The sequence below is a fragment of the Acinonyx jubatus genome, chromosome E3 (genome assembly GCF_027475565.1).
Source record: "Acinonyx jubatus isolate Ajub_Pintada_27869175 chromosome E3, VMU_Ajub_asm_v1.0, whole genome shotgun sequence".
NCBI lineage: Eukaryota > Metazoa > Chordata > Mammalia > Carnivora > Felidae > Acinonyx > Acinonyx jubatus.
The window spans coordinates 17,889,457-17,909,278 of record NC_069398.1 but is presented as its reverse complement, the minus strand read 5'-3'; the positions used below and the strand labels follow the sequence as shown (position 1 = coordinate 17,909,278).

Here is a 19,822-nt window from a genome sequence, read left to right as displayed (position 1 = left end):
TCTGGCTGGCAGACCCCAGGACTCCCAGGGCTAGAGGGTCACTCCTGTGGGGACCTTAGGCAAATCCCTGCTCTCCGGGGCCTGGCGAGCAGCAGTGTGGGGTGAGCGAGCTCAGTATGACCGTGAGTCAGAACCGTGGTTCCCCTAGAGCCCGCCCCTCTTGGCAGGCCGGCCAGGGTGAGGTGGGGTGGGCACTGCCCTGTGCCCCCTCAGCTCCCAGGGGCAGGGCCTCCCTCCTGGCTGCCTCCTTGAGCCACGGCTGTGGAGGCCGTGGCTGTGGGCTGGCCTGTCCACGTCTTGCCCTTCTTCCCCTGGTAGGGCTTGCTCTGCGTCCTGGGGGCCAGCAGACCCCTCTCGAGGGCCTGTGGGTGGCCCCGCGGGCCTCCGCCTCCCCCTCCCCACTGGCTGGGTGGGGGTGGGAAGGGGGCGGGTGCAGCTGGCTGAGCCCGATGATTTCCTGCCCTCGCCCGGGCTCACCACAGCTTCCTGCCACAGGCGGGCAGGCGCTGAGGAGAAGCAGGCGCCTAGCCGAGCGGCAGGTAGGGCTGGGGCGCGCAGGGGCCGCGCCGCCGGGTGACGGGTGCCCCAGACTCCAGCCCGGACCCTGGCCGGACTGCGCAGGGAGCAGGGGTCTTGCACGGTCGGCGCTGACCCGCCCCCCCCCCTACTCAGCCCAGAAAGGGGAAGGGGCCAGTGAGTCCCCAAGGAGGGCGCGCTTGCCCCCCACCCCCACTCCCCCGTCGGGCTTCCAGGCTGTGCCCACCCGGCTCCCGCACCCCTGCTGGCCTGGCCCTCACCCCACCGCGGCTCGGCCCTTGAGGGGGTGTGCGGCGGGCAGCCGGGCCTGGTGCAAGCTCTCTCCCGCAGATGGAGGCGGTCGTCCTGATCCCCTACGTGCTGGGCCTCCTGCTGCTGCCGCTGCTGGCTGTGGTGCTGTGCGTGCGGTGCCGAGAGCTGCCAGGTGAGTGGGGGCTCGGCCCTCCTCTACCTCTCACTCCATCCCGACTGTCCCGAACTCTGCTTGCACGCGAGACCTGAGCCCCGTACTCCCAGCCTCTCCCCTCTTCACCCCGCTTCCTGCCTTACTGGCTTCTCTTCCCCAGGCTCCTATGACAATACGGCCTCTGACAGGTGAGTTGCCCGTCGACCCTAGGTGGCTCCCTCAGTGCCCTGTGTGGCCCCGGGGAGGGGAGGGGACTGGGATGGGAGCTGGGGTCTCTCCTGCCCCTTACCTATCTGTGTCTCTCCTGCCAGCTTGGCCCCAAGTAGCATCGTGATCAAACGCCCTCGTGAGTACATGGAGGGTCCTCTCCCTCGGGTGTAGGGGAGGGGGTCCCCTGGCGTGTGAGAGAAAGCGTGCCTCTGTTCAGGTTCCCCCCCACGGTGGCTGCCCACATGGCTTTGATCTGAGCTGGGGATAGGAAGGGAGATGGGTGTCCTCAGGCTGGTGCAGGGCCCAGGGGGTTCACAGAATTCGCCTGCCCTTTGAGGCCTCGATGAGTGTGGGGGCAAAATGTCTGGAGTCGTTCCTTGAGCTTGGTCTCGTGTCCTCAGCCACACTCGCCACCTGGACACCAGCCACCTCCTATCCTCCTGTTACCTCCTACCCACCCTTGAGCCAGCCGGACCTGCTTCCCATCCCGTGAGTAGCATCCTCCCCTCCAAATCCCCCTTTTTACCCCCTCGCCTCTGAGGATTGGGGATCTCTTTCCCTGTTGCAACCCCTCTTGGTCCAGTGCCCCATCTCAGCATGACTTCTGACCTTTGACTCCCAGGAGGTCCCCACAGCCCCCTGGGGGCTCCCACCGCATGCCATCTTCCCGGCAGGACTCAGATGGTGGTAAGTGTGGAGCAGGGCTCAGGGGGCTGGGGCTGGGCAGAGGATAGACCCCGTGTGAGCTGACTCAGCCTCCCTCTTGCTCTCTCTCTGAAGCCAACAGTGTGGCGAGCTACGAGAACGAGGGTGCGTCTGGGGCCCCAGGTGCCCTGGTTGCAGGGAGGCTGGGGCCTGGGCTGGGCCCTGCTGATCGCTGTGTCGTTACCTCAGAGCCCGCCTGTGAGGACGACGATGAAGATGAGGAGGAGGATTATCCCAACGAGGGCTACTTGTGAGTGGCCAGGTCGGGGGGGGGGGGGGAGGGTGGGAGCTCCAGCTGGGGGTCCTTACTCACCTGCCCCTTGACTTGTCCTCAGGGAGGTGCTTCCTGACAGCACGCCAGCAACAGGCACTGCTGTCCCACCGGCTCCCGCGCCCAGCAACCCCGGCCTCCGAGACAGCGCCTTCTCCAGTGAGTTGGCCATTTCTGACACTCTGCGTTGCGGCCCGTCTGCTCTTCCCTCTCCTGTTATTTCTTTGATGCTTGCTGCCCCTCTGCATTCTCTCTCTTCTCTTTCTAGAACACCTGTCCCTCAGGGCGGACTTCCACTCTGATCTGCTGGTTTCCTTACTTTTTCTATCCTCTTTTCTATTTCTTTGTCTTTCCCTTTTATCGTCTGTGAGATTTCTCCAACTTCACTATTCTTTGAGACTCTGTTCTTTTGTCTCTTATCTGAAAGCTCTTTTCTTGGTGTTCCTTTTTCATAGCCTTCTGTTCTTGTTTCACAGAGACAATACTATCTTGTACATTTCTAAAGATATTGATTATAGATTGTCTTCTTTGAGGGTTTTTTGGAAGTTTTCTTCTGCTTCCGGCATCATTTTGGTTTCCTTTGAGCTGCTTTTCTCCCTTCGTGTTCGTCTCACGTTGCCTGTTAGAGGCTTCCTTCCATGTTTGGTGATCTTCCATTTTCTGTCGCTCTCCTCACTTTCCGTACCTGTTCCGGGCCATTCCTTCTACACCCTGACTTCGTGAGCGAGCTCGATTCCCAACTCCCCACCTCCCCTGAGCTCATTTATTCCTCCATCCCTCACTTACTCGCCGTGTTTACTGGGTGCCTCTGATAAAACAGCTCACGAGGTAGTCTCATGATAAAGGAGCTCAGCTTGTCAGGGACCTACTACGTGCCTTTCTGAGAGCATTTTGTGTATTAACTCATTAAACCTCAGGATCCCCAGGTGCTCTTGAGCCCATCTCTTCCCTTCCTGCACCTCTGTTGTCCTGACTGTACGACAGGAGGGATCACGTATCTCATAGACACTTGGTGGCCCCGTTCAGATATTCTCGGCTTTAGTTCTCACGGCGCTCCTGGGAGGTGGGTGCCGCCCCTCACCCTATTCTACAGATGAGAACACCGAGGCCAGAGAACACCGAGAACAGAGAGGCTAGGTAGCTTGTGTGAGGTTACACGACTGTCAGTGTGGGAGCTGGGTTTGCACCTGGGCTCTCTGGCTCCAAAGCCTGCCTCGTCCACGGCCTCGTGGAGAAACAAGTCAGCGTGGAGGAACAAGATAGGTGGGAGGCACCCGGGTGGCTCAGTCACTTAGGCGTCCGACTCTTGATCCCGTCTCAGGTCTTGATCTCGGGGTCGTGAGTTCAAGCCCCACGTTGGGCTCCGTGCTTGGTGGGGAGCCTACTTTAAGTAAATAAAAAAGGGCAAGATGGTGCCGATGGCTCCAGGTGCTGGAAGACACCAGGATGGGAGTGGGGGTCAGGGCAGGCCTGGCCGACGGGGCCAGTGGGGCGACAGCACCTCAGACTCGGCACCCCACAAGCGTTGTCTCACACGTGCCACCCAGCGCCATGGTTCCGAGCTGCTCTCTGCCCCTGCCCCCAGCCTGGCCGACGTGCTGTCTGTCCTCCCCCACACTTCCACTCCCTCTCATCCGCTCTGGGCACGTTGCCCTACTTCTCTCCATCACCAGGGCCTCTGTGGGACCCTCTGGGGCTGGCTGCGGGGCGGCCTCTGGGGTCTGTGCTCGGGGCTCTGGGTGACAGTGCCGGGGGCCCTGCTTCTCCTGCAGTGGAGTCGGGGGAGGATTACGTGAACGTCCCCGAGAGCGAGGAGAGTGCAGACGTGTCTCTGGGTGAGTGGCCGGTGCCCCCTAGGGTCCCCCTTCCCTCCCCCACCCTCACCTGCTGTGGCCCTCTTTCTGAGTGTCCTGTTCTCTCACCCTCCACGTGGCCGTCCCCCCTTCTGATCTGTCCCCGCAGATGGGAGCCGGGAGTACGTGAATGTGTCCCAGGAGCTGCCACCCGTGGCTAGGACCGAGCCTGGTGTGTGCTGGGATGGGAGGTGGCAGGAGCTTGGGGTAACGTGAAAGGTAATGTGCCCGGGGCAGGAGGGATGGTCTGTGAGCTTCAGACTGATCTGTTTCCCCTTCCAGCCATCCTGAGCTCCCAGAACGACGACGAGGAAGAGGGAGCTCCAGATTATGAGAATCTGCAGGGGCTTAACTGAGGGTCCGGTGAGAGGCCCTGCCCACCCTTCCGCGGCCCCTCAGCCCTATCCTCCGACTCCTTCGGGGACCCCTCGGACCCCCACTGACCTCCTGACATTGCAACCCCTCCCTCTCCCTGTCCTGTTGTTTCAGCGCGAGGCCATGCCTGTCCTCGAACCAGCCTTGCTCGGGAGTGCCGAGCTGGGCAGCTGGCAGTGGCTCTGGGGGGCCCTACTAGGCACCCCACCCTGACTGCAGCCTGAGAACAGCCTGAGAATCTCCCCCCTAACTTATTGTCACTTTGGGGTCCAGTCTGTGTGCCCCCAACACTCTGCACCTTCTGACGCAGCCTGAGAATGAGCTACCCTGGCCCCGGCCCTATTCGGCGGTAGAATAAAGGCTGGTGTGGTCTGTAGCGCTCTTGCCTTTGGGGGGCCCGTGGGGGGGAGTCCGAGTGAGGGTGGGCTTGCCTGGGCGCCCGTGTGGGAGCTGTGTGCACGCACGTGTGTGTGTGTGTGTCTGGGGGTCTCCATCTTCCCTGGGCCGCCGTGCTCCTGAGGGTCCTCACCAGCCGTCGGGAGTGACCAAATGGTGCCTGGGGCACGGCGCTTCGGCGTGAGGCAAGTCCGACCCAGACTGGGCCTTCTGGGCTTCGAGGCTTCGATGCATCTCCCCCAACGCGATAGTCCACCGGACCCACGGCAGACGATGGCTGGGATGATGGGAGGGCAGGGCATGGGAACCTTGGGTGCAGAGTGACCTTCGAGAGCAAGACTGCTTCCTGCCGGCCCTCATTTTCTCCATCTTTAGAGCAAGGGGGTGGACTTGACCCCAAGCAACTGAAAGGTAATGTGCGATGCAGCCTTTTCGGACTCGGGTGTGCAGATGACTCACCGGGGGGTCTTGCTAAAATGCAGATTCCGAATGAGTAGGTCTGGGATGGGGCCCGAGAGTCTGCATTTCAGAGAAACTACCAGATGCTTCTGATAGCGCTCTTCCGAGAACCAGACTTCGAGCACCTTCTGGTGGACGCCCTGGTCATTGTGATTGGCTCTGGTCTGGGCACGTGACGTAATCTGGGCCACCGAGGACCAGCCCTGGGACTTGGGCCGGAAGTGACCGGAAGGAGAAGCTCTTTTTGCTCCATGGCAGTTGGTAAACTGGAAGAATATATTCCTGGCGCTACTTGGCGAGCCTGCCCAAGAACGAAGTCCACGTGGAGGAGAGAATGGCCTCGAGGTGGACAGGGTGTCAGAATCTCTGGGTCCAGTCACATCTGAAGCGAGACACCCCCCTCAGACTTCCCAGTTACATGGGCCAATAAATTACCCGTTGTCTTCACCCGGCTTGACTTGGGATTTCTGTTGCACACGCCAAAGTAGCCTTGAGTGATGCACACAGTTGTTGGCGTCCTTTGTCGGCTCCAAAGGCAATAGTGACAGCTTCCCTTCAAGCATGCGCCATGTTTCCATGCTTCCCTCATTCGATCGCTGCCGTTCCCCTGTGGTCAGTTACTGTGGGTATCCCCATTCGCAGGTGAGGAAGCAGGCCCAGAGAGGAGAAGGGATTTGCCCAAAGGCACACAGCCAAAGTGACAAGTCTGGGATTCGATCTGGGGCTGTTGGCCTCTGGAGTCACTGCTGCCAATGTCCTTGCTCTGGGTGTTGTGCAAAGTGTTGGCTGCTCTACAAGGGAAGCTTGTGAGAGGCCCGATTGGAGAAATGGGGGAGGGAGGCTTAGAGAGCGCGTTGGACAGGCTGGATGTCAACAGGGAGAGTTTATCTGGAGGAAATAGACGAGAAGAGGCACCTTTGTGCCTGGGCCAAGGAACAGAAAGTTTATCACAAAGGTATGCTGGTGCAAGCACCCTGGAGAACGATCTAGCAACATCAGTAAGGCTGAAGATGGTGTGTCCCTTTATCTAGCAAACTCTCGGGTATAAACCCAGAGCAGCTGGCACATGGGCTCAGGGGCGGGCACCTGGGGCTCGGGGCAGCCTTGCAATGGCCAACAGCTGGCAACGGTAGGGGCCGTGACCAGGAGAATGGACAGGGCTTGTAGCCCAGTCACAGCACGGACGCTTCCCAGCAGGTGAAAATGAGTGCATCGGGGCAACACCAGTCAGCGCAGATATATATCACCAAGAGAATATGGAGTGAGAACCAGAAAACAAGTTCTTTTATTTGTATATAGAAAGTTGGAAACATGAAAACCGAAATATATGGTTCAGGGATACACAGCGTGTGCAAAAATGGGCAAAGCAACGAGGAACACCCAAGTTCAGGAGAGAGGCAACCGTGCGGCCGAGCGCGGGGAAGGGTCGGGGAGGCATTCGGGAAGGCCTCCGTGATAAGTGTAAGGTCTTATTCTTAAGCGGAGTTGGGTACACAAGTGTTTGGGACAGGATTCTCTGAAGTGTTTGCATATCTAAGCGATTTTGTAATAAGAGAGACCGAGGCCCAAGGAGGGAATAAGTCAGGGCGGGAGGATAGGGCAGCTTTAAGAGACAGTAAGCGGGCTGAGAATTGCTGGTCGGTCTATGCCAAGGCGGGTGAGTTCCAGGCCTTAGCAGCAGCATGTGCAAAGGCCCTGAGGTGGGGGGCGGTGGGGAGGCTGTTGCATGAGAAGTGGTGGTGGGCTAGCCGAAGAAGTGGCAGGGGCAATGGAGAGGGGTGGTGGAATGAGATGTTTGGGAGGCCGAAGCAAGGGGCGTGGTGACAGGTTGTGCTGGGAGGCATGGGGACGTCCAAGGTGACTCCAGTCCTTGCCTTGGTGGATTGGGGGTAGGGGCATTCCCTGAAGCACTAACTAAGCAGCTTCCCATTTTTGCCTCTTGGACCAGCGAGATTACATGGCTTTGCTTCCACCGGTCGACGAGCCAGCCAGGACAGAGTCAATGCAATGAGATCTATGGGGCTGGGGCTGGGGTATCTTTGCCCACTGGGGTGGCCGGTAGAAAGAATCCCTGCGGATGGAAGCTGGGAGCAGAAATAATTTTTTTTTTTTTCTCGTACAAGGCATTGACGGTGACTGCCACGGGACCTTGGGCTCTTCGTGGTGTTCGGTGTTGTTTTCCCCAAAATGCACCATGTGGCCCATGAGTCCTGGGAGCAGCTTCTCAGGAAAGAATTCTGTGGTCGGGAGAGCCTGGGAAAAGTTGTCTCACGCTCCGTTGCAGAGACAAAATGCGCGTTAATAAGTTCATGGCTCAGGAGACATCCTGTGATAAGTATCTTTGTTTCTCTTTACCAAACCTGGTGTTTCCTGAACTTATTTGACTTCAGGGAGAAAAAAAAGTTATTATTAGCAATTCGCAGACCACCTTTTAACATCTATAGAGGACATCTTTTGTTTTCACCTTCCCCGCATGCTGCTCTTCCAAAGCCACCACCAGATTTGCATTGGAAATGTTTACAGGACTCAGGTGGGGGCCAAGCTTGGATGTGACTGTGACCCAGGATGGGCCAATCATTATAGCCCACCTCCTGGCCTCAGTAATTGGTTGATACTGGAACACGTGACCCAATTCGGGCCAATGAGACACCTCCCTGAGACTTTTGGTTGGAACTCCTGGCAAAGAGAAGCTGTTTATCCATTGAGGGGGCCGCTGGGGGGATGCAGGCTTGCAACGATTGCAGGCTTCTGCTTGGAGAGAGCATGCCGGTGAATGAAGACACCACAGAGGAAAGCAGTGTGGACCAAATAGAAATAGAAATAGAAAAGTTGAGTTCTTGGGGCGCCTGGGTGGCTCGATGGGTTAAGCATCTGACTTCAGCTCAGGTCATGCTCTTACTGCTCGTGAGTTTGAGCCCTGCATTGGGCTCTGTGCTGACAGCTCGGAGCCTGGAGCCTCCTTCGGATTCGGGTCTCCCTCTCTCTCTCTCTGCCCCTCCCCCAACTTGCACTCTGTCTCTCTCTCTCTCTCTCTCAAAAATAAATATGCATTAAAAAAAATTAAAAAATAAAAAGAAAGTTGGGTTCTGACAGCCCACCTAAGCACCCGGATCAGTGGTCCTGAAGCCATTGATTGCTTCTTTTTAAAAACAATATTTTAATGTTTATTTATTTTTGAGAGACAGAGCACAAGCAGGGGAGGGGCCGAGAGGAGAGACACACAGAATCGGAAGCAGGCTCCAGGCTCTGAGCTGTCAGCACAGTGACGACACGGGGCTCGAACTCCTGAACTGCGAGATTGTGACCTGAGCCAAAGTCGGATGTTTAACCGACTGAGCCGCCCAGGCGCCCCATGGATCTCACTTTTCAAAGCCTTCTTATTCCGGGGTCCGTAGCCCCAAAAGGTATCCCCGGAAGAAAAGGGAAGGGATCCCGGTCCCTCGTTGCTGAGAAACTCGGAAACAGGTGTGGCTGGGGTCAGAGGCCTAAATATTATCGCCAACTTCTTTCTCCTCAGCTCTCCTTTCTGTGTGGCCCGTAGCTTTCGTCTCCTTGTGTGGTCATGTGACAGGTCTAGCGGCTCGGGACACAGACACCATGTGTTTCCACACATGTCTGTGGGGGGGGGGGGCAGAGGTCCGAGCATCTCCAGCAAAAGCCCTACACTCCCTCTAACTGCCCTGGCTTGGGACATATGACTTCCGGAGCCAGTTGCTGGCCAGGAAGGTATCCCGTGCCGACCGACTTAGGCCTGTGGTGTATACTCCACCCGCAATTCTGAGGTTCTGGAAATGAGAAGGCACCCAAGATTAGGGGCTATTGCTGGTAGAAGGGGGGACGGGTGTTGAGATGAATTTGTTCCACATTTATTGTGTGTGTGCCACACTCATTCTTTCAGTGAGTTTCACAGCACGCCTGTCTAAGATATGAGGGGCCCCTCTTGTGGAAAAGGAAAAAAGTGGGGATGCCCGGGTGGCTCAGTCAGTTAAGCGTCCGACTTGGGCTCAGGCCATGATCTCAGAGCTCGTGAGTTTGAGCCCCGCGTCGGGCCCTGTGCTGACAGCTCAGAGCCTGGGGCCTGCTTCCGATTCTGTGTCTCCCTCGCTCTCTGCCCCTCCCCCCCCCCCCTCTCTCTCTCTCTCTCTCTCTCTTAAAAATAAACATTAAAAAAAAGAAAAAAAGAAAAAGAAAAGGAAAAAGGTTCAGAGAGGTTAAGGATGTGCTTAAGGTCACACAGCAAATTCCAAAGTTATTTATGGAGGTGCAGCCTGCTTTGGGTGGGGGAAGGGAGGCGACGAACTGGTTAAAAGTTAGCACAAGAGGAGAAAACACAGAGGCAAACCAAAAGAGCCATTCCACAGAGAGTGGAATTAGGCCCTGCACAGGGACTTTTGCTCAAACTCGAGGGACTAAGGCTCTCTCTCTCTTCTGGGGCTAGTCAACAGAGGACAGAGGAGCCTGGAGTGACCAGAGGCCACCAGGGGAAGGGCACCCACGAGAAAGAAGGCAGCACGGAGGTGAGTGGTACCAGGTCGAGGAGAAAGCTTCTTGGGAATGTGGGTTGAGGTCCTGGATCCGTCTGGGCCTGGAACTGGATCCACCCATGAAGTGTTCAGTTACTGGAGTTACTAACACCCTCCCTCACTTGGCTCAGCTCCAGCTGGACTTCTGTCGTTTGCAAACGAAAGGGCCCTGACTCATCGAGACAGGATGCTGTGGCGCTTCGACCTTCAATAGGCCCACTGTCAGCCACTTACGTGTGTCGTGCCCTGCCATGCACTCCGCGTACGTTTGGTCCTTACTGTGACCCCGAGTAAGTTCTTATTGCCACCTTTGTACAAACAGGGAAACTGAGGCTCGGAGAGGGCACCGTGGCCAGACCCAGCAGGGCGCTGGCGCTCCCTCCCTGAGTGCCCAGGCAACCCCTGTGGCCGAGTGCCTCCTCTGTGCCCACCAGGTCCCTCCTCGGGCCTCTGTCCACCTCTGGCCCCGAGCGGGGTGGGCCACTCAGAACCCCCCTGCTGCTGCCCCCGCCCCCGGCTGGGCATCTCCTGGGGCGGTGGGGACTCCAGGGCTGGGCCTGAGCACAGTCCTTCTTCTCAAGGACACAGGGCTTCATAAGCCCAGCGGGTGGACGCTTGGGGCATCTGTGGCGTCGTGGGGGCTCTGAGAAAGATGGGGAAGGGGAGGCCTCTGGTCTCCTTCCCCCAGGGCCCCTCTTGCCTGGGCCCGGCGGGGGGGGGGGGGCCCTTCCCTTCCCCCCTGCACCTGCGCGGGCGGGCCCCTGAGCTTTCCTCACCTTCTCCCATCTGGCTCCCACACTCGCCAATTTCTTTCTGTTTCCGGATGCTCCCCAACACCCCGTGCCTCACACCCCAACCCTGATCGCCTCCATCTCCCGCTTGCCGCTTTCAGTTTTGCCTCAGCTCTGGGGCTCCTCTCTTGCCTCCTTTGGCTCTGTGTCTTTGGGGCACCCCTCCCCTTTCTCTCTCTCTCCACCTCTGTCTGCCTCAAGCTGTTTCTCCTCTGTCTTGGAATCTCTATCTCTCATCCGTCTCTCTGTCTCTGTGCGGCTCTCTGTCTCCGATAGTCTCTCTGTCTCTTTCTTCTCTGTGCCTCCGTCTGTCTCTCATCTCTCTGTGGTTCTCTGTCTCTCTCTGTGATCTCTCTCTTGTTCTCTGTCTCCCTCCTCCTCTCCCTGCCCCTCCCTCCCCACATCCTGAGTTGTCTTTGGGGAACCGGAAATTTGGGGGATCAGAGAGATACTGGGAGGCTCAGCTGCTGCCGCCTAGAGATAATGCGTGGGGGGGGGCGCTGGGGCTGGATGGGGGTGGGGGAGCCCAGAATCCCCTGCGTCTTCCTCCTACCCTGGTGCACGCAGAGACAGGCAGAGGAATTATGTCCCCTCCCCGGGCCTTGGTGTCCCCTTCTGCGGAGTGGGTCCGATGAACCACCTCCCTCGTGGGGTTGGTGTGAGAAGAGAAGTTAATCAAGAAGTTAATCGAGCAGCCTGGCCAGAGCAGGGGCTCAGGGAGATTGGGGATGAGGGACAGAAGCGAGGGCATGTGCAGGGGAGTCGGGGGGTGAGGCTGACTGGGACTGAGAGGGGCTGAGGGGAGCGTGGCTCCCAGGTGCTCCTGAGCCCGTCTTTTCCCCCTCCCTGCACCTCATTCGTCATCCCCTCTGTACCACAGTGGGCTTCCGCGCTCAACACCTGCTTGGTGGCACTTTCTCTGCCACACGTCCTGTCTATACTCCCTGCTTGAACCCTCACAACACCCCTGCGAGGTGGGTACTGTTATTATTTTCCAGGTGGGGAAACTGAGGCACAGAGAAGTTGAATGGCCTGCCCAAGATCACGCAGCTGGGAACCCTCCACGGGACAGGACTCTGAATTAGGCCGGTCGTGGCCTAAGTCTGGGGGTGCCGTATATGCGCCCATTTGAAACAGAGGCAGCGTTAACCACCCCCCCCCCCCACCTTAAATCCCGGGGAGAGAAAGGCATTTTCTTCTCAATTCTGATTCTGGTTACAGAGAAAGGCTCTGTGGGAGTGCGACATGTAGTTACTTTTCCGTGTAGAAAGGAAATCATTTGAAAGAAAAGTAACGAGAGACTTGGTTTGGGCAGTTTATGGATGTGGTAAGAGTCCTACATGTGGATTCGGAATCGAGTCTTAGGAACCCCAGAGGGACCGAGAACGCTTTCCTGGCTCTGCCGACGTCCCTCCCAGCCAGGCAGAGCTGTCAACCGCCTGCCCAAACCACGTGGCCAGTCAGCGGCGGATCTGGGACCCCAGCGGCCACCGCACGGGCTGTAGGGATGATCAAAGGGCCACCAGAGCCCCAGAGACCGTCCAGAGATCCTGGGAGCAAGCCGTAGAAAGTATCTGGGGTTGTCTGATTCAGAGACTCCGCAGATGGGGGGCCAGGCCCAGAGGATCATGGGAGAGGGCCGAAGTGGGCTCAAAAGACCAGCAGGAAGTGAGGGGATGGTCCTGCCCAGCAGGTGCCCGCCGTGTCCAGACACACCCAGCCCAGGCAGCAAGCCATTGGCTTGAGCCCCAGCCGTTCTCCCCCGTCCCGGGCCTCATGCCCAAGAGGGGGGGAGGAGGTCCTCCCCGTAAAGGAAGTGAGCCCCCCCCCCCCCCCCGAGCCACACATAGTAAGTAAGGGCCTCCAGACCCCTGACCCCGGAGCCAGGAGCCCCTCTCCTCCAGGCCTGACTTCTGCTCAGCCCTGCGCTTGCTTGGAGCTCCTTCCCCGCTCTGGGCCTCAGTACACCCCTCTGCCGAGTGGGGGTGATGGCGCCCAAGCAGATCAGTGGCTTTTAAATCACGCCAGGGGGCTAATACAGAGATCCAGCAGCCAGTGGGTGTGTGGAGACAAATACGAGACTTTGAGGACCTCTGTCGACCCAGGCTTTCTCTAGGACAATACCGTTTCGCGTCCTGATGCATTTTTTGCAGCCTGAAAGAGAGTGACACATGTGAACTCACAAAACAAGTTTATGCTGATAAAAGACTGGGTTTTATCTGTTTCGTGCACACGGGGATGCTGGTGGCACGCCAGCCATCCTCCCCGGCCGGCTCCTGAGTCAGGCCTTCCTGCTCTCGCCCCGCTGCGAGCCAGCCACGCAGGCCCCTGTCTCCAGGCCTTTGCACCACTCTCCCTCCTCCGGGAGCTCTCTCCCGTCCTCACAGGCCCCGGATCTTCTGACGCTGGGATCTCAGATGAAGTTCCCCTTCTCAGAGCCCTTCCGGTCTGCCCCATGTAATCTCGCGCCCTTCCCGTCACCCTGTATCCTGTAACCCCATGGAATTGGTATCGTGAGCGCTGATCCTTTCACGCATTCAGTGTCTGTCATCTGTTCCCTCTAGGCTGCGAGCTCCCCACTCATCTCTGTCACTCCGGGGCCTGGAGCTTGGCGTGCGGTCGGCGCCTGGGAAGTGTTGAGTGAAGCAAGTAAGAGACAGCTCTAGCGGAGCATGTCAGCCCCCCCCCCCCCCCGCCCCCGTGATGAGCTCCCCACGGTTCTTGCAGGTCCCAGCAAAGGATACCTGCCCGGCCCCCGGGGAAGCACTGTCTAAAGGAGAGATTGCAAACTGGCGGCCCACCGCAGTGTTTAATTTTTTTTTTTTTTTACTGTGGTACACACACACACACAGAGACACGACACAAAATTCACCATCCAATCATTTCTCAGGGTACAGTCGAATAGCGTGAAGTGTATTCACATCGTTGGGCAACAGATCTCCAGAACGTTTTCTTCTTGCAAAACTCCAGCTCTGTACCCATTAAACAGCACCTCCCCGGGTCCCCCTCCCCCCAGCCCCTGGCAAACACCGTTCTACTTTCTGTTTCTATGCATTTGAATACTTGACGTGCCTCGTATCATGGGAATCATACGCTATTTGTCTTTTTGTGACAGAAAGCTTAGCGTGTCCCCAAGGCTCATCCGTGTGGTGGCACGAGACATGATTTCCTAACTTGTTAAGGCTGCATAATATCCCTGCACAATATCCCGTTGAATATATATATATATATATATATATACACACACCACGTTTTCTTCATCCGTTCATACTCTCGTGGACTCGAAGCTCGCTTCTCCGTCTCGGCTATTGGGAACATAATGCTGATATGAACACGAATGTGCAAATGTCTTTGTGAGATTCTGTTTCCGTTCTTCCGGGTGTATGCCCAAAGTGGAATTGCTGGATCATTTAAAAAAATTGTTTTTAAAACCTGCATGCTATTTTCCATAACAGCTGCACAATTTTACATTCCTACCGGCAGGGCGGAAGGGTTCCAATTCCTCTGCATCCTTGTCAACGCTTGTTATTTGCTCTTTTTTTTAGAGCAGTCATCTTCGTGTCGATGAGGGGATAGCTCATTGTGGTTTTAATTTGCATTTCCCTCATTATTAGTGATGTTGAGCGTCTTTTCATGTGCACGTTGGCCATGTGTATATTGTCTTTGGAGAAATGTCTGTTCAAATTCTTCGCCCATTTAAAAAAATCTAGTTGTTTTTTTGTTGTTGAATTGTGGGAGCTCTTTATATATTCGGGATATTAACGCCTTTTCAGATGTATGATCTGCAAATAGTTTCTCCCATTTTGTGTGTTGCCTTTTCACTGCTTTGATTTTGTCCTTTGATGCACAGAAGGTTTCATTTATTTATTTGTTATTTATTTATATTTTGAGAGACAGCACGAGTGAGGGAGGGACAGAGACCGAGTGAGAGAGAATCCCAAGCAGGTTCTGCACTGTCAGCGCAGAGCCTGATGCAGGGCTCGAGTTCAAGAACTGTGAGATCATGACCTGAGCTGAAACCAAGAGTCAGATGCTTAACCGACTGAGCCACCCAGGCTCCCCGATGCACAGAAGCTTTTTTTTTTTTTTTTAATGTTTATTCCTTTTTGAGAGAGAGAGAGACAGAGTGAGTGAAGGAGGGGCAGAGAGAGAGAGAGAGAGGGAGACACAGAATCCACAGCAGGCTCCAGGCTCTGAGCTGTCAGCACAGAACCTGATGCGGGGCTCGAACCCATGAACTGTGAGATCGCGACCTGAGCCGAAGTCAGACACTCAACCTACTGAGCCACCCAGGTGCCCTGATGCACAGAAGCTTTTAAGTTTGATGTAGTCCCATGTATTTGTTTGTGCTTTTGTTGCTAAGCCTTTTGCATCATATCCAAGAAATCATTGCTAAATCCGATGTCATGAAGCTTTTCTCATGTTTGTTTCCCTCTGCCTAGGATTTTTATAGCTTTACGTCTTTTTTTTAATGTTTATTTGTTTTAATTTTATTTATTTTTGAGAGAGACAGAGTGTGAGTGGGGGAGGGGCAGAGAGAGAGGGGGAGGGGCAGAGAGAGAGGGAGACAGAATCGGAAGCAGGCTCCACGCTCTGAGCGGTCAGCAGAGACGTGGGGCTCGAACTCACGAACCTCGAGATCACGACCAGAGCCGAAGTCGGATGCTTAACCGACTGAGCCACCCAGGTGCCCCTAGTTTTAGGTGTTATAGTCGGTCTTAATCCATTTTGAGTTATTATTTATTTATTTATTTATTTATTTTACATGTGGCTATCCAGTTTCCCCAACACCAGTGTCTTTTTTTTTTTTTTTAACGTTTATTTATTTTTGAGACAGAGAGAGACAGAGCATGAACGGGGGAGGGTCAGAGAGAGGGAGACACAGAATCAGAAACAAGCTCCAGTCTCTGAGCTGTCAGCACAAAGCCCGATGTGGGGCTCGAACTCACGGACCACGAGATCATGACCTGAGCTGAAGTCGGACCCTTAACCGACTGAGCCACCCAGGCGCCCCTATATGTCTGTCTTTATGCCAGCACCACACTGTTTTGATTAATGTAGCCTTGCAATAAGTTTTGAAATCGGGAAGTGTGAATCTTTGAACTTTGCTGTTCTTTTTCAAGATGATTTTGACTATTCGGGGTCCCGTGAGAGTCCGTATGAATTTTATTTGTTAAAACATTATTTAACACATTTTTTAAAATGTTTATTCACTTTTGAGAGAGAGAGACAGAGAGAGCAGAGAGAGAGGGAGACCCAGAAACCGAAGCAGGCTCCAGGCTCTGAGCTGTCCGTACAGAGCCCGATGTGGGGCTCGAACTCACAAACCAGGAGATCATGACCTGAGCTGAAGTCGGATGCTTAAGTGACTGAGCCACCCAGTGCCCCTCCAGAAATGGACATTTTAGATTGTTTCCAATAATTTACCAAAAAAAAAAAAAAAGTTGCACTGAACAGTCTTATACATAAGTCATTTAGCATATGTGGGAGTATCTCTGTATAACGAATCCCTAGAAGTGGAGTCATTTGGTCAAAGTGAACAAGCATGTGTGATTCTGATAGATGTTGCCAAATTCCCCTTTGGGGGAGGGGGCCAGCCGACACCCCCGCAAGCAATATCCGACAGGGCCTGTCTCCCCACATCCTTGCCAACTCAGAGTGCTATTGAGCTCTTGAATTTCTTGCCCAACTGTTGGGTCAAAATTGGCATCCGAGTGCAGTTCTAATTTGCGTTGCTTTTGTCATGAAGAAGAGACAAAAGTCATCTATATTTTCTGTGATCCCTTTGTGTCCATTGTCGTTTTTTCGAGTAGGTTTTTTTTTTTTTTTCGTGTTTCTTCCCAAGAACACTTTAGATAGTAGGAAAATCGAGTCTCTGTGGGTGATTTGAGGGAACAAACGTATTTTCCCGGTTTGGCTCTGTTTATACCCAAGCAAGCAAGCAAACACAGAGACCTCGGAAGTATAACATACACAGCAAAGCACCAGATCAGAAGCGTGCAGCTTGATGAATCGTCACCGAGGGGACCCACCTCTGTTACTTCTCGATCACTGCTTTATCTCGCTGGGGCTTTTGCCTGGAGAAGTTTTGTATTTTTACCTAGTGGTTTATGGTTTTCATCTAAATTTTCAGTGTGATTCAGTGTAAGGTGTGATCTCTGGCACAGCCGCTTATGTATTTATTTATGTATTTATTTGTTTATTATTATTATTATTTTTTCCCAGATGGCAAAGCCTCGTCCCGCTGCCGTTTAGTGAATACTCTGTATTTTCTTTGCTAGTCTGAAATGGTGCCACAGCCTCAGACTTCCCCTGGTCTGTGTTCTGGATTTTTCTGCTCCCTTTGCTAACGTCTGTCTGTTCTTGGGCCACGTCAGTTGGTGATCTCTGATTTGGGGACTTAGCGGATGCCTCTGTGCTGTGTATTTGACACGTAAGCTGTAGCTGTTAACAGCTTGGACCCTCGAGCCCTCCGTTTCAATTACAGACTCGAGCAGCAAGGGACTTCATCGCTCTGCCTCCGTTTCTTCATCTATAAAGTGGGGATAATAATAGTACCGACCTCCCAGGGTGGCTGGTAGGATTAAATAATTTAATGTATTATGTAAAGTGCCTAGAACAGTATCTGCTATATAATACACCCTAACAGTTACCCAGTTTGTTTGTATTATTTCAGGCCCCTTAAAAATTTTTTTTATTTTACTTTTTTTTTTTTTAATTACATTTCTTTATTTTTGAGGGGCGGAGAGAGAGGGAGACACGGGAATCCGAAGCAGGCTTCAGGCTCCGAGCTGTCGGCACAGAGCCCGACGCGGGGCTCGAACCCACGAACCGAGAGATCACGACCTGAGCCGAAGTCAGACACTCAACAGACTGAGCCACCCAGGCGCCCCATTTCACTCTTTTTTTTTTTTCTTAAAGTAAGCTCTGCGCCAGACGTGGGCCTTGAACTCACGACCCTGAGATCAAGAGACACAGCCCCCACCGACTCAGCCAGCCAGGTGCCCCGAAGGCCACCTTTAATCCTCCCGTCAGCTCTGTGATGTGGAAAGGATCGCTGACCCTATTTGTGGATGAAGAAACCGAGACTTGGAGCCGTGAAATGACTCGCCTGGGGCTTTGGGGGGCAGCGGCACCGGTTTTGACAAGGGCCTTCCCATTCCTGCGCAGCCTCCAGCGGCTCCCATGGGTGTAAGGGGCCTCCTTTTCCTCCCTCTCCCCCAGCCCAGCGGTGGCTGTGGCTGATCCTCAGAGAGGAAATGTCACCTGAGGCCCCGGCTGCAGGGGGATGGGATGAGGCTTCACCAGGCAGCCTCTGCAGCAGGTCCCGTGTGAAAAGGCCTAGGGGACCCGGGGTGGGGGTGGGGGGACTGGGGCCTCAACAGCTCAGTCCCTTCCTCCAGGGCCTACTCAGCCGCTGCAGGGAAGCCGGGTCTCCAAGGAGGCAGGCGCCTGCTCTGGGCATCCCCAGGGCCCTTGAAAGAGACCTCCAGTCTGCCATGCACCAAACCGGCTCTGTGACCGGACCTCTCTGGGCCTCGGCGCTCTCATCTGTGAGATGGGCCGGTCGCAGTACATCTCAAAGCAGAGGATGGGGGCGCGGCCGCATGGCGCGGAGGGCTGATTTGTGGCTGTTCACTCGAGGCGGTGTGTTCTGTTTTCTGCCACCAACCCCCCCCCCCCCCCCCCCCCCCGCTCAACGCAGAGCCCAAACTGCCAGTTCAAAGGCTTGTGCCAGGTGCGAGGCAGAAGGGACTGGGGCGGGAAGGCCAAGCGCGACCAGAGAGGAGAGGGGATGGGGAGAGAGCGTTGGAGTTGATGGAGGTTTTCCTCTCTACCTCTCCTTGAGGCTCGCCCCGCCCCGGGGTGAGGCTGGGTGGAGGGAGGGCGGAGGGAAGGGGTCCCCAAGGAGTTTGGAGCCTCTTTTTTTTTTTTTTTTAAGTTTATTTATTTGTTTTGAGAGAGAGAGAGAGAGAGCGCGAAGGAGGTGGGGAGGGGCAGAGAGAAGGAGAGAGGGAGAGAATCCCAAGCGGGTGCCTCACTGTCAGCACAGAGCCTGACGTGAGGCTCGAACACACGAACTGTGAGCTCGTGACCTGAGCCGGAAGCAAGAGTTGGACACTTAACCGACTGAGCCACCCGTGTGCCCCGAGTTTGGTGGCTTTGAGGGAAAGGGGAGACCACAGCCCCTCCACGGCTGGATTTGCTAGGCACCCCCCTAGTCGCACTGCCAGATTTGGCAAAATAAAAATTCCAGATCCAGGGGCACCTGGGTGGCTCAAGTCGGTTAGGCGTCCGACTTCGGCTCAGGTTGTGATCTCGCGGTTTGTGAGTTCGAGCCCCGCGCGGGGCTCTGCGCTGACCGCTCGGAGCCTGGAGCCTGCTTCCGATTCTGTCTCCCCCTCTCTGCCCCTCCCGTGTTCATGCTCTGTCTCTCTCTGTCTCTCAGCAATAAATAAATGTAAAAAAAAAAAAAAATTAAAAAAAAATTCCAGATCCAACATTTGGGACGTACTCGTACCAAAAACATTATTTGTTGGTTGTCTGAAATTCAGATTGACCCAGTGTCCTGTGGTTTGTCCAGCCAGCTACCCACAGGCATGGAGGGGACACGGCAGGGAGAGAAAACGGGAGGACATCTGTGGGGGGGGGGGGAAGGGGGTGGAGGTATTCTTTGCATAGTGAAGAGCTTTCCAGAAGTTTTTGCAGGCTCCGACGGGGACACAGAAGGTAGCTGGGAGGAATGGCTGGCTGGTGCTTGCCACCAGGGAGGCTCGCTCTTCTTGGGGGTGATGTGACCTTGGAGCTGAGGGCTGGTGCCCAACTGGGCGTCGAGCAGGAGGCCTGAGGAACCACAGCAAGAGTGAACGTGAGGAAGCCTTGAAGCTAAAGGGAAACCACAGCACTCGGGTGGCCCCGCCACCGGGGCAGGTGGAAGGGGATGGGGGATGGGACTGAAGCGTCAACCAGCCTCAGCTCGGTCCAAACCTCCCCCAACCCCCACCTGTCTTATCACTGTAGTGGGCTCCTACTCACCCCTCACGGGCCCTGTGGGCCTGGGGTCCTCAGGCCAGCCCAGAGGCAAGCAAAGGGGGAAAACACCATGTCATACAACTCCTGGGACTCAGAGCCTTCAAAGTGACTGAAAAATCACCGGTTTGGACTGAATTTCCCCAAACGTATCTTGATTATGTTGTCAGAGGCAGTGGGGAGCCAGAGTCAGGAAAAAGATGTTCGATCGGTCGGAAAGTCAAGTTCTACTGTTTTCTTCTGCTCTTGGGTCCTGTGGACCGTCT

The 19,822-nt window shown here is 55.3% G+C and overlaps 1 protein-coding gene across 2 annotated transcripts; it reads left to right on the top strand.

Annotated features, from left to right (window-relative positions):
- Positions 1-111: 111 nt before the first annotated feature.
- On the top strand, positions 112-5,659 carry LAT (linker for activation of T cells). 2 transcript variants are annotated; one of them, XM_053213140.1, is made up of 13 exons: positions 112-539; positions 868-961; positions 1,104-1,131; positions 1,255-1,289; positions 1,555-1,642; positions 1,776-1,840; positions 1,934-1,963; positions 2,048-2,108; positions 2,194-2,288; positions 3,902-3,964; positions 4,092-4,154; positions 4,265-4,345; positions 4,472-5,659. In XM_053213140.1, the coding sequence occupies exons 1-12, from the start codon at positions 117-119 to the stop codon at positions 4,336-4,338; spliced, it is 1,119 nt and encodes a 372-aa protein (XP_053069115.1). In that variant the 5' UTR covers positions 112-116; the 3' UTR covers positions 4,339-4,345; positions 4,472-5,659. The 2 variants fall into 2 exon arrangements, with proteins under 2 accessions (XP_053069115.1, XP_026906941.1); XM_027051140.2 differs by having other exon boundaries at positions 1,934-2,108.
- Positions 5,660-19,822: the final 14,163 nt, after the last annotated feature.